We start from the raw sequence: 14,184 nt of genomic DNA, 5'->3' as shown, positions 1-14,184 counted from the left end.
CCCTGTTGTGTACTTTCTGATAAACTCCTGGACAGAAAAAAAGGCAAAAGAGAAAAAACTGTAAAAAGCTAACCTTGAGTGTGGCTTTTTTACTTCTACTACCGCCTGTTTTAATGTTTTCTATGCGATCAGCATGTGCAGTGATATCCCACATGACAATCTGAAACAGAAATAAATGTTACTAAATATTTTCAGGGTTAAAGATTAAAACAATTTATTCATATTGGTATGCACTTGGATGAATCAATCACCTTGGGGGATAATCAAACTCAGCCTACATCTTAGGTAAGTCAGGAGCTTTTAAAGCTCACATTGGGTTGGCCAAAAAGTTAGGTTTTTTCTCTATAAGATGGTTCTAGTAGCATTTAGTTGTCTTGAACTTCATTTGAAATAATTTTGTTAGATTGTATTGTGACAGCTGTCATATCAGTGTGCATTAAAAAAGCTCATCAAAATTGGTAAATTTTTGTGTAGCCATTTTAATATCAAAGACAGAAGAAAATATGCAACATTTTTGGCATCTTATGCTTTACTATTTCTTTTTTAAGATTTTATTGATTTATTTTTAGAGAGGGAAGGGAGGAAGAAAGAGAGAGAGAGAGAAACATCAATGTGCCGTTGCTGGGGGTTATGGCCTGCAACCTAGGCATGTACCCTGGCTGGGAATCGAACCTGCGACACTTTGGTTTGCAGCCCGAGCTCAATCCACTGAGCTACGCCAGCCAGGGCTGCTTTACTACTTCAAGAAAGGTTAAAAAGGCAACTGAGACACAGAAAAAGATTTGTGCAGTGTATGGAGAAGGTGCTGTGACTGATCAAACATGTCAAAAGTGGTTTGTGAAATTTTGTGCTGGAGATTTCTCGCTGGACAATGCTTCACCATCAGATAGACCAGTTGGAGTTGACGGCAATCAAATCAAGATATTAACTGAGAACAATCAACGTTATAATAGGCAGGAGATAGCTGACATACTCAAAATATCCGAATCAATAAAGTTATTGGTGAAAATGAAAAATAGGTATTTTATTCTACAGAAAAAACCATATGGATTTTTTAGCCAACCCAATGTAAAAGAAATGTTTTCTTCCATATAAAAGTATTTTCAACACTTTGATTTTAGTGCTTGCATTAAAAGTGCCAGTAATTTTTAAAATCCAAGGTATCCAAAACAGCATGCAATTCCCCGTGCTTTGGGGAGAGTTCGCCCTCTGTTGGGGGGAATGCGCTATGATTGTGGGGACAACCGTTTAGACCCAGGAGCAAAGGGCCTGTCCTCCAGAAGCAAATACAAACACTCAATTGTCCAAAATGTCTAAGAAATGATGATTTCTATTTAATCAGATGTTATGACCAACTCCAAATTTGCACAGTCATGGTCATTTTTTGAAAATCAGAATGAAGTATAACATGCAACACTAATGAGATTAATTTTTAATGATTAAATTCATTTCAGCACACTAAAATGGTAACATGTCAGGATTACAGAACTGTGAGTGCTTTTATTTTCATCATTTGCTTTTCTAAAATACTTTAAACACACAGTAGTACAACCTTCATAATGAGTGACAAAGGCATTTCAGGGTTTGCTGGGCTTGGACGTTGGTCCCTGGGTCATCATGATGACTGCCCGCTGTTGTTGGGCAAAACCCTGGGAGAAAGTTTGTTTTCCTGGATGCATTTGGTTTTGGGTAAATGGGCGTGGGTGCTGCGGACATTTGCACTTCAACCACGGTGAGTTTTCCCAGCCACACCAGGAAAGACCATCTACCCTGTAATGGTCAGATTCCCTGGATCACAGTGAATTTAAACTTTCATTATAAAGTAGCTTTAAGAGTTGTGTTTTCCTTTATTGGAAAAATAGGCAATTTAGGATAGGATCTAAATTTTACGTAAGTTAGATAACAAAGGGAAAACATGATTTCAAATTACACATACAAATTCAATAATATATGTATGTTTTCCAGAGAATTTCTGTTTAAATTTCATATCATCTGCTATTTCCTACCACTAGGAAAATTTCAAAAGAGGCCTCCTGACTAAGAGGTATTAATGCTTGTGGTTTTTGTTGTTCTGTGAAATCTGGTCCAACGTGTGATTTTTATCTCAGCAATACAAATAGATATGACCTGGTTTTGTTCCAGTTATCATGACTGGGTCACCCTGTGAATATCTCCAGCCCTGACACCACATCTAATATATATTTATTTATTTACTTACAGCAGGCAGGTTTTTAAAATTTTTATTTTTTTACATTCCCATCCCCCAACCTCCTAACACATCTTTATTTTCCAGTTGCTGGCATGGTGGCATGGTCGCATGGCATACAGCTGACACACCTTCTTTCTGCTCAATTGGCTCCTTAAGTTCAAAAACCTACCAATCAAAATGTATTACAGAATGTTGTCTACATTAATAATTAGCTGGAAAAAACCCATGCATACCTGCCCATTTATGCAGCCTCCAGCAATAATATTAGGGTTACTTGGACAGAACTTGAAGCAGAAAATGTCTTCCGGGCTCTCCAGCATTAACTAAAGGAAACCCCCAAAATTCAAGAGTGAGAAAACCTAAGGTCATGGCTAGAAAATAATGTTGAGACAGTTAAAAGTCTAACTTTATAGCTATCTATAAGAAACATGCACAGAAAGTATATTCCCAGAATTATACCTCTGAATGAGGAGTTGCTTGTGTTGAATTTTATTGTGAACATTAGCCATATGTATGGGAGGGAGCAGGTGTATTTTCAAGGGGACCAGGTCTACCCTCACCCATGCTCCATAGGTCATTGTTGGGACATCCTACAATTTTTCATAAACAAAAAAACTGTGAGATCAATGTTTTTTGAAAGTATGGAAAGTAAGCTCTGGGAAGACAGGGTACTTGTCTGTTTTGTTCCGTGCTGCGTACCTAGCCTGGCACATGGGGGCACACAATAAAACACGTTGTGTGAGAGAGGGTGAAGGTGTTACCAGTGATAATAATTCACGTTTCAAAACAATACAGAACCCAGAAGATAAACTCAATTGCTTGTAGGGTCGGGAGGAAGCTCTACAAGGAATACGCCAGCGTGAAGGAATAGGTATGTTAACCATAGGTAGTGTCGGCACTGTTGAGTTACCACCAAGCAAAACACATGTGTGGTTATTGTTCTTCTATAAACATAACTGCCAAAAATAGATGCCCCAAGGCCACTGGTTTGCCATCACTGAACTAAAGATTGTAAACTAGAAGTGGATTAATTATCTTGGTTAATTTAGTACTCTGTGGATTCTAGAGAAGCTCTACTCTTGAAAATAAAATCTTTTAACACTTTCTTATAGTTTTGATAAGAACAAAGACAAAATAAATCATTTACATCAGTTCTTTAAGAAATTATTTGTCTTTTTAAGCTATTCATCAAAATAGAGGAAAGGAGAGTCTTTTCTCTTGCTATTTGCCTGGAAGTTCAGGCAGACTTCCAGGTCATGTGGCGGTGAGCAGATCTACTGGACTAGCAAACGACAGAGAACTTGGAAAGAGAGTGGCACCATTTTTTGAGCTAACTAGGCTGATAAGAAATGAGAGCTGTCTTTTTGCTTTCTCAGTCTATAATAATTAAAGTATCTAGACTTTATTACAGAAAAACTGACTTCATTAAAATGAATTAAGGAAGAAGGAATAAGGCAGGGCTAGTATTTATTAGGGAAAGCCTTAACTACACAATATTTTATAGAAACAAATTATTATTATACTTAAGTACATTGAAAAAAAACTCATCTAATCCTATAAGGTGCCCTCCCCCTGAGCAGAACTGTGTTTGAGCAGATATTGGAGATAGAACCAGATGGGGCAAACTCAGACTTCAGCCTTGTTTTATTTGGATTGTTGTGTGTTTTGGTTTGGTTCGAGTGGGTGCTTTTGTGTTTTGGTTTGGCTGTAGAATAGCTACTTAAAAATTTGGAGATTTCACACAAAATTCCCAATTAACTGGATTCTCTTGATAAGTGGGACCACCTGGCAGTAAGAGCTGACGAGCAGCTATCCCACAGATGGGCTCCCATCGTCCTCCCACACACTCGTCTTTACTCACTATCAGCACCTACTGGTGATCCTGGGAATTGAGGAAACTCATGTGAAACTAAAATCTACTTGCGTTTGAACAATTAGTATTTAAATAAAGCCCATGAAAGAGATTGCTCTTTAAAATCAGTTGACTATTGCTCTTACAATCTTTTTTTTAAATAATATGATCTGTTTAACAAACCTTTTCAGTAAATGAAGTGTAAACTTTTGTTTTGCTCAAATTGACTACAAATTCTGAATTGAAGAAAGCCTGATTTTATAAGGGTTTATACTGTAAACTTTACAACATTGAGAGCTGTAAATCATTTTGTGATTGAAACTGCTAAAAGAGACATGTGGAAGTGATATTTGAAATTTTTAGACTATGGGGAGACAATGCCCCCTTATTACCTGAGGATGTATGGGGTCAGAGAAGCTCCAGAACAGAATCAGTGATGGCTGCAGCAATAATTTGCCAGAAAAGTGAACTCTGTCTTCAAAGGAGAGTCGAACGGCCACCGACACGGCTATTAGCCCTGATTGAAACACAATGAAAATGGAGGTCTACAGCAGCTGTGTGTGGCAAAGAGCTTGTAGGGTTTGCGCTTCTGCATGGTCACTGTTCATTTCCCTTTAGGTGAAACTCGAGTGAAAATATTCTACAGGAGCCCAGGAGCTTTTTAGAGCTCCGCTGTTTAATGTGGTTGCCAGCAGCCACACGTGGCTTATTTAGTAGCTGAAATGTGTCCACTCCAAATTGAGATATACTGATAGTATAAAATAAACAGCAGACTTTGAATATTTAGTATAAAAAATTTGTGTGTGTGCATGTGAGGAAAGGGCCAATGTGGGAGAGGAAAGGAGGAAGAAAGAGGAGGGCAAGGGCTTCCCCCTCGCTCTGAAGTCCCACCTTCACACATTCCTGCCTCCCTTGGCTGCTGAGAGCTCTAAAGCAGGTGAAGCTCCTGTCTGGTCCAGTGACCAGCGAGGCAAGTGTCAGGAGAATAAAGTTAGCCTTCTGTGCCCTGGAGGCTTGAGTCAAATCCAGACTGGGCATTGCACCAGCTGGGGACCTGAGCCAACCATTTCCCTGAGTTGAGGTCTGTCCTATCCTTGTAAAGTAGAGGTCACAGTGGGTACCACAGAGTTGCTTGGAAGACACATGACTGAGAGAAGGTACAGAAAGAAAGCGCTTAGCAGGTGCCTGGCACTCAGCAAATGGGAGTTGTCTTGCTGAAATTGAGCTGATTTTCAATTTTACACATAAAAGCAACAGACCATTACAATGTCATCCCAAATGGAACTGAAGTCTTTTCCATCTCACCGTAGATCTGTGGATGCCACGAGACACAGGTGACCATTTTCTCCGTTAGGTTATGGAGATCGGTAAAGGACTGGTACTCCTTCAGGTGGGTATCGGTTTTGTCCCCAAAGGTGCCTTCTTCTTCTGCCAGGCATTTCCAGTCATCAATAAATGTGTTTGTGATTTCATTTTGTTGCAGGGCTATTTCAACACTATTTTGTAAAAAAAGAAAATAAAAGCAATGAAGACATTGGATTTTATTACTCAATGATATGCTTTCGCTAGCTCTTCCTGCCTCATTTGTACCCAAAAAAATATTCTCAATTACATTTGGTAACTAAGGGCTAACCTCATGTGAAATAAGGACGTAAGAGAAAAACATTCAGGCAGTGTGCTACTCAGGACTTCTAAGAACTTGCTGTTCAGCTTCCAGGACGTGGTTGGCGGGCAGCTTCTAGCACCTTCACTGCCTCAGTGGGTTCCCAGGCCAGTGAGCATGGCAGCTGTGAGGACAGCAGAGCCCTGCGGCTCTGCCTGTAGCCGGGCACCTCCTGCAGGCGTCACCCTCTGCAGCTCCCTGCTGGGCTGGCTGAGACCATCTGAAGTGCTCCCTACCGGATCCTCCTTCCTATTCTTTATTTTCCACAGTGTATCCCCCAGTAAGCCTCCACTTTGAACTGGTCTTATTCGCCTCCTGAAAATTCCATACGGACAAAAAAAGCAATTTTCTTAGCTCTATATTCAGTAATAAGCGATCATGTGTACTAAATATTATATTAACATATAATTAGATTTGTGTGTGTGTATAATTCAAAACAACAAATTAGAGATTCTTAAGGGGGAATTTGCAGTTTAGGTGTGTGTGTGTGCGTGTGTGTGTGTGTGTGTGTAGTGGTAGTGGTTTTACTTGTCAATGCCTGGGAGGATCTCGTGTGTTTAATCCCATTACTAAACCTCCAGCAATGCACGAGATAGTCCCTAAAATGGAGAAGTATCTGGCTAAAAATACTACACTTGCTTCTTTATGAAATAATCTCAGTGCTACACTCATCTCCTAATAGTCTAAGGTCCCTGGCTTGACAGGCTCCTGTCCTACAAGCTACACTAAGTTACTGTACTGTTTCTTGTCCCCTCATTTGGGTAGGTTTGAAAGCTGCACTCACTCCCAAGGCCTTTAGGAGCTGCCCCACAAGAATTCCACCCACGGTTTTACCCTAATGATTTAAAGTCCAAGTAGCCTGCTGTTGTAATAGGGGTGGTAACCTGAAAGAGTGCCTATGAATTAGGAATTTTCGAAAATAAGAAAAAACTTATTTTATTTAGACAATCAGACATAAACATCAAATATCATAATGTATATGCTTCAAAATTAAGCAAAGGCACCACACCATTTAATGCCCTCTGTCACTAAACATTAACACTACCATTTGCTGCTTAATTGAATACTCTGGGTTAAGTTCTTCTTGCCCTTCATCTTTCCAATGAGAGCATTTTCTAGGACCAGCAGAGTCGGCACTGCCGGGAGCTGTCAGAAATTCGAGTCACAGGCGTCACTCCAGACGACTGAGGCAGAGCCTGCTTTTTAACCAGATGCGCAGTGGGTGCGTGTGCACATTAAAATTTGAGTAACCGTGGGTAGGGTAGGTTGGCACCCTGGAGCTTCGGGGTTTAACCCAGTTTCAAGTAGAAGCGTTTGTAAACATTTTCAAAATCGTATTTCTCTCTGTTTCAGCCAGAATGAGAATGGAATTCGGAGGGAGAAGTGAGAGAGAGGGCCTTCGCTCTGGTTTCCTGTTCTTCCCGTCCGGCTGAATGGGGAAGTCCTCTGCGCGGCGGACACAACCACGGTGTGTTTCTCTGGTTTCCCGTTTCTTGATTCCCCTGAACCCTGCCGCCTGGTTCCTGAGGGTCAGGAATTGCAGGCTGGCAAAACTGTTGTCTGAGCTAAAGTCCCTGGGTATCTTTTTTTTTTTTAATCTCCAAATAAAAGTTTCTTAGTTGCTTTGAGAATCTCCTGGAAGTTTCTCTCCTCTAACATAATTTTCTTCTTTTGCAAGCCAGGCTTCCCTTAGGTTCACTTTGGATAAAACTCTATGAAAAAAAAAACTCTTTTATGAAAGAGCTCTTTTCCAGAACAAATCTAGGCTTATATTAATTTAAATTAAAAAAAAAAAAAGCCGTAAGCAGTGCTATAGTGGGAAGAATGGCAGTGTATAAACATGGGTTTCTTATTTATTCCTGGCCAGTGCTATTTTAATTCTTGTGCCCATTTCCTCTCTCTTCTTATAGTTCCGGCTTCTTCCTCCCACATCTCGGGGAAGGCATTATGCTCCTTTCTTCACAAACACAGCAATTGAAAGGGAAGAACAAAACTCCAGACTAAAGATAATGCACAATGTGGGTAATTGAGAAATGACTACAGGCCAATTATTTCCTTGAAATAGGTTATACACTTCTCATTTTTAATGTTATTATTAGGAAAAATTTAGATGCTTTATTTTCATAAAGGGAAAAAGAAACCTTCGGGTTTTTGTTTCTTTCTTTTTGCCCACATAGGAGAGAACTATAGCATGCTTCCCATGAGTGGCAAATAATTAATGCACACTCTGCATCATTGATGAGTTTCTGAACTAGATTCTCCCTAGGCATGGATAATTTTCATGACATTTAATACAGTTGAAAGAACTAATGATTTTTTTTTAAAGTAGAAGAGCTTAACTTGGACCATCTCTGAACTTGACCACCAAATATTTAATTATGGAAAGAAATGGAAACCAGCCTATTGGGTACAACTGGCAAACCTGTCCATCATTGGTTCTACTTCTCTGAACTCTGGTATCAACTTGATGAGAACTTGTCACACTCTCTCTCTGGTCTAGAAGCCACCTGGCTCTGCCCAGGGTCCTAGTGCCACTGCAGAGGCATTTTGAAGACACCTCTCTTTCAGCATCAGTAAGGGTGGTGGCAACACAGGAATTAGAGATAAGGACGATGCCATCCAAGTAGTACCTCTGAGTTGAATTCAGGTTCTTATTTACAAAGATATTTTTGTAAGTTGCTGACATCATCATTGTAACAATGGTCATCATCATCTATGGCCTCCTCATCTTTGTAATCCTACACAATTCAATGACACTAAGAAGGGAGAGTGGAGAAGTGCAGAGTGGAGAAGAAAACTTAAAATAAAAGAGATCATGGTAAATAAATGTTAATTTGCTGTTAGGAAAACATCCTCACATGCTCAACTGTATACTTCTTCCAGGTTTACCCTGTTTGGTGTGGCCCTTGCTTTCGAGGTTCAAGATGCTGCTTAGCAATCGAGGCGAAAGAAAGACCGAGGATCTGCGGACTTTGTCATTTGCGTTTGCACGTCTGGTAACTGGCTTCATGGCAGTGTAGATACCATGTATGGGACTGTTTTCAAAGACTATGATTATTAACTAAAAATACACATTTTGTGTTTTATTTTCAAAATTTAAAACACGGTTTTTACCTTATGCTCATGTTGCTAAGAAAATCAGCTAACGGCTTTGATTGTTTTAGTATTTCTTTTTCCTCTTCTAAAAATTCTCTTGGATAATATTGCGTAGTAGCAGTTTTGGGATATGCCCTAATATATTGAAAGAAAATTGAATAATAAATATTAGATCAAAGAAAAGCAAATATAGTCATGACAGGTCAAAGATTTATTTCTGTGACAGTGTTAGGATATTATTTTATATTTAAAATTTATACATTGAATTTTTTCTTTATTGTAGACAATTGATATTGACTGCCATTCAAACTATATGCATATTTCTCTCAAACATAATCAATAAGCTCTTATTTTAAAAAATTATTTAAGTATCATCCTAAACTTACAGGAAAGTTATAAGAAGGGTATAAGGAATTCCCATATACCCTTTATTCCCATTCACCAATTTTTAACAAGTTGTCACATTTCTTTATCATCTTATTTCTCTTCATTTCTTTAAATCAGTGTTTCTAAACCAGTGCAATCCTGTTCCGCCCTCACACCCTGGGAACATTTGGCAATGTCTGGACACATTTTTGATAGTCACAACTAGGAGGTGCCACAGACACCTGGTGACCAGAGCTCAGGAATGCCGTTAACCACCCTGCAACACACGAGGCTCCTCCCCTCCCCCAACAGATAACTATGCAGCCCAAAATGTCAGTAGTGTTGAGGTTAGGAAATTCTGCTCTAAATGTATGAAACTAGGGACAATTTACATGTGGGCAGCAATGGCAGCACAGTCTCTGGAGAAAAACTTATTCCAATCAGGCTGACTGCTTGCAGAGCTTACCTTCACCCTTGAACATAGCACATAGTATTGTACCTCTGGGCTTTGTCAGCCTCACCTGCCAGACTGGGGAAGCTCCTTGATCGTAGGGTGCGGGGCTACAGAGAGGCCATATGACACAGTCCTTAAGACTGTGCACTCTGACTGGCTGCCTGGCTTTGAAGCCTGATTCTATCACTTACTAGCTATGTGACCCTGAGCTAATTATTGAACTTCTCTGCACCTCTTTTCTCATCTCTAAATAGAATTCTTCAAGTACCTTGTTCATAGGTAGGGTTATTGTGAGAATTGAATGTGTTAATACATACAAAGCTTTAAAACACTGCTAGCACATTTTAAGTGCTTAATAGACTATTAGGTTGTATTTAATCTGTGCTTTTAAAGCAAATGCCAGTAAAATGTCTCTGTGAGGTAAATATATTAAATGAGAGTAGTCAAACAGAGGGCTAAAAAGAGTTTCACTTATATTGAATACAGTAATTCATCTTTTTTTCCCGCCTAGATCCACATCCACAGCAGAGGCAGAGTGATGCAAAGAAAGAATGTTGGTATTGCAACTGAAGAGACTTGGCTTCAAGTCATAGCTTCACCTTTAAATTCTGTCTCACAGGATTCAGAAATTATATGACACCTGGCGGCTTCATCAAAGTTGCAACATGGCTGAGGGGCACTCTTATTTTTTTAATGTGATTTGTGTTGTTGTTATTCAGCAAATCTATTCATTACTGACTCAAATTTAAATTGTTCCAAATATTGAGTTTTCATTTTTAACCTCTCTGCTTCAGTTTCTATGTTTGTAAAATGGGGATAGTGCCTACCTCAAAGGGCAGTTGTGAAGATTAATTGAGCCGATGTATGCAAAGTGCTTACAGGCATGCCCGTTATGTGGTAAGAGTGCTGTAAACATTGCTTTCATTGTCATTATTCTTCAAACTTCATCTTTGATTTCTTTTTACTTCTCTCATCACCATCATATATCCCACCTTTTCCTTAGACCAGCTAATTTCCTAATCTTAGTAAGTGGTACCAGCATTCACTGTCACCTAGATTTGAACCATTTGAGTTCTTTTGATTTGTTTTTTTCACTTTGTAGGTCAGGACCTGCCCTTGTTTCTCATCCATCCATTCCAGCCGTATAGAAACAACTGTCCATTGCCATCAGTCGGCATCCACAGAGATCCTGTCAAGGCCCCTGTTGTCGAAAGTTCCCTGTCCCTTTCTGAGCCTGCCTCCTGAGTCTGCCCTGGCTGACTCATTCTTGTCACTTTTCTGTACCCTGGCAGGAACAGAAAAGAAGATTCTCGTTGGCTTGACCAAGAAATTTCTTTCAAAATCAAAGATTTGTTGGTACTAATGCACCATCTCTCTCCTTCTAGTCTCACCCTCACTTCTTGGTGTTAATGAATCTCTGACATTCTAATTCTCTGCTTAGACTCGACTGTCAATCCTTGTCTTTCTCTTCAACTGTTTGGCTCTGGCCTGTATGTTCATCTGCCTTCTTGGTTTCTGACCCATTTCTTATCCCAACCCCTGGATTCTATGTATGTGTGCCTCAACTTTAACTCTGCACTACACGCATCACATAATGTAGGTCTGAAAAGCTAGTTTTTTACTATACTCCACATGCTGAACCTGATTTTCCTGGCCACAGTCTCTCCTGCTGATATTTCAGGGCTCTTCTCTTCTTTTCTTCTTTTTTATAAGTATATATTACTCTTTTTAAAAATATTTTTTAATTTATTATTTATTTTTAGAAAGAGGGGAAGGGAGAGAGAAAGGGAGGGAGAGAATCATCGATGCACGAGAGATGCATTCATTGGTTGCCTCTTACACGCCCCCAGCTAGGGACCTGGCCTGCAAACCAGGCATGTGCCCTGACTGGGAATTGAACTGGTGATCCTTGGTTTGAAGGCCAGCGCTCAGTCCACTCAGCTGCACCAGCCAGGGCTCATGGCTCTTCTCTTAACATTGAACTCAAGCCATTGAACTCTGTTTCTTCTTTTCTTTAATATTCCTTTATTCCCCTCATTTAATAAATCTGTGCCAAGAACTGTCCTAAAAGTTGGGGATATAGACATGAACAAAATAGACCAAGTTCCAGTCTCATGAGCTTAAATTCTAAGTGGTAGGTAGGAAGAAGGTGAGAAAAGAGAGACAAGTGATAATAACGCCATGACGAAAAAATACAGTAAGGGGACAGATAGAAATGGGGGTTGTTGCTTTTATAAAGGAATACTGAGGAATTCCTCTTTTAAGAAGAGATCTGAATGAAGGAGGAAATGAACCCTAAGGGTGGGACAACAGCAGCCTATGTAGAGGAACTGTGAGCATAAACACACCAGGTATGAGTATGGTTGCTGAATTTAAGGAACAGAGAAGCCAGTGTGGCTGGGAGGGGTGAGCCAGGGGAATTATGGGAAATGAAGGCAGAAGGGCAAGTGGGATCCAACTTAATCTGGCTCTTCTATGGAGAGCAGAATGCAGGAGGGTAGGGATGGGTAGACGAAGTCCAGTTTGCAGGCATTACAATAATCCAGAAAGAAGATGAGGACAGATTGGTGCAAAATGATAGCAATGAACATATTTTGAGGGTAGACCCAACAAAATCCAAGGTTTTGGCTCTGAGTAATTACAAGAATATCGTCATTTACTGAAATGAGGAACATTCAGTGAGTTTCAGATTTGGAGGTAGAGGTTTTTGTTTTTTTTTTTAAATTTTGGGGGCATGCTAAATTTGAGACCCTTATTAGACATCCAACAAGGAGATGAACATAAGCACGTGGAGTTCAGGGGAGAGACTGAGGTTGAAGGCATAGATTTGGGAACAAGCAGAGAATGGGTAACAACAAAGGACTGGATAAATTCACCCAGGGACTAAGTGTAGTTAGAAAAAACACCTAAAGGAGTTAGCCCAGGGGATCCTCAAATATTTAGAAGTTGGAAAGAGAAGAATCCAGTGAAGAGACTGATAAGGAGCTGCCAGTGGGTTAGGAAGTATACAGTAAGTGCTGTCCATAAGCTAAGTGGAAATGTGTCATAAAGGGGAGAAACAGTAAACCATGTTAAATACTGCCGAGAAGCGGAGAAAGAAGAGGTATTACAATTGGATTGGCAATTGGACCATTGGAGGTCTTTGGCGACCTGAAGACTGTTTAGAATGGGCTCCAGACAGAGTGGTAGATGAGGAAGTAGAAGTAGAGAGTGTGCACAACTGCTGTGAGGAGTTTTGTTGCAAAGAAAAGCAGAGAAATTAGATGATAGCTGGAAGGGTCAAGAAAGTTGGGTTTTATTTGTTTGTTTGTTTGTTTGAATGGTGGGAGTCACAGCATTTTGTCCTTACATGTCTCCTTTCCATTGTTTCCTCTCAGTTTACTGCCACCACCTTACTTGAGACACTGGTCACATTTTTCCCTGTTTAATGACAGCAGGCTCCTACTTGGCCAACTGCTTCCACTCCAGGCCGGTTTCCCCTCTGCTTTCCAATACATACAGCCTGGCTCATCTGATTTTAATACCTTACCACCTTGCCGCTCTCTTTAGCTTCAGAATCTGGCAAAGTTCCCTACTGTCTGCACAGAGAAACCACTTCTCCGTCCACCTCTGCTACCCTCTGGGTTCAGCGAACCTCTGGGTTCGTTGTACCCAGGCTGGGCTCCTCGCGGTCCCATGCAAACTCTGTGCTTCCCGTTCTCTTGAATTGAAAAATACTGGGGCTGCTTTCCCTTTCTCCATTTCTCCAAATTATATGTAACATTTGTGTTTTTTCTTCTATAAATCTAAAGTTATTTCAAAATAAAATGTTTTTATTGTAAAATATATAGCTTAGCTAAATATACCTCCAAATTTATACAACATTCAAAGCTCAGCTCAAAGTACTCCCTTGATAATCCATTTCACATCAATTAACTCACTGAATATATTTAAGTAAGAGCATGACATGTGACGTGGTGTTGTTTGTAGCCTCCAGGTGCTCTGGATCTAGGCCAACAGACAGGTAAGCAGATGAGTACAATATGAGTCCTCAGTACTGTGATAAAGATACCTTTAAGGTCTAGTGGGGCCCCAGAGAAGGGAGCGATCAACTCTACCTGGTGTTTCCAGGAAATCACAGAGGAGAGGGCACTGAACTTAAAGGGTAAAGAGGGACAAGTTGGACAAGGCAGTGGAGGGCATTTTAGGCAGAGCAACATTGGCAAAGGCAGGAAGCTGCAGAAGAGCGAGTGTTCTGGGAGACGGAAGCAGAACAGGGCAGGGACACAGAGGACTTGTTTGGGAGTGGGGTGGGGGAGGGGGAAGAGGCTGGCAAGCCCTACAGTGCCTTGACAGGGAAGAAGAAGAACTTTATAATGCTGTCCCAAGGGCTCTGGATGTGATGGCAGTGGGGCAAAGAGGAGATTTAGGCAGTGAAGTAACACAATCTGATTTGGTGTGTAAAATGATTTAGGTAGAATGGAGCAGGTGGGCGGCAATTGTAATACTCCAGGTGAAAACAATACTGTAATTATTACCAACATCCATCATTTTCCCACCGCATA

At 40.4% G+C, this 14,184-nt stretch overlaps 1 protein-coding gene and 1 long non-coding RNA gene across 3 annotated transcripts in view; one reads left to right on the top strand and one right to left on the bottom strand.

Moving 5' to 3' along the window:
- Positions 1–14,184, bottom strand: part of DNAI3 (dynein axonemal intermediate chain 3) — a 79,018-nt gene that overhangs the window by 36,937 nt on the left and 27,897 nt on the right. For both annotated transcript variants that reach the window (XM_036026363.1, XM_028513546.2), the window contains exons 8-12: positions 8,839–8,955; positions 5,367–5,557; positions 4,454–4,578; positions 2,443–2,532; positions 74–160 (exon numbers count right to left, since the gene is read on the bottom strand). In XM_036026363.1, the coding sequence (XP_035882256.1) occupies positions 74–160; positions 2,443–2,532; positions 4,454–4,578; positions 5,367–5,557; positions 8,839–8,955 (610 nt within the window). The remainder of the gene's footprint in view (positions 1–73; positions 161–2,442; positions 2,533–4,453; positions 4,579–5,366; positions 5,558–8,838; positions 8,956–14,184) is intronic.
- LOC118500672 lies at positions 81–8,811 on the top strand. The gene is made up of 2 exons (XR_004903247.1): positions 81–285; positions 6,490–8,811. It is a non-coding gene; the product is annotated as an uncharacterized LOC118500672 (long non-coding RNA).

This window comes from Phyllostomus discolor, chromosome 5 (genome assembly GCF_004126475.2).
Source record: "Phyllostomus discolor isolate MPI-MPIP mPhyDis1 chromosome 5, mPhyDis1.pri.v3, whole genome shotgun sequence".
Taxonomy (NCBI): domain Eukaryota; kingdom Metazoa; phylum Chordata; class Mammalia; order Chiroptera; family Phyllostomidae; genus Phyllostomus; species Phyllostomus discolor.
Note: the sequence above shows the minus strand (reverse complement) of the source record. Positions and strands in the feature narration are given on the sequence as shown.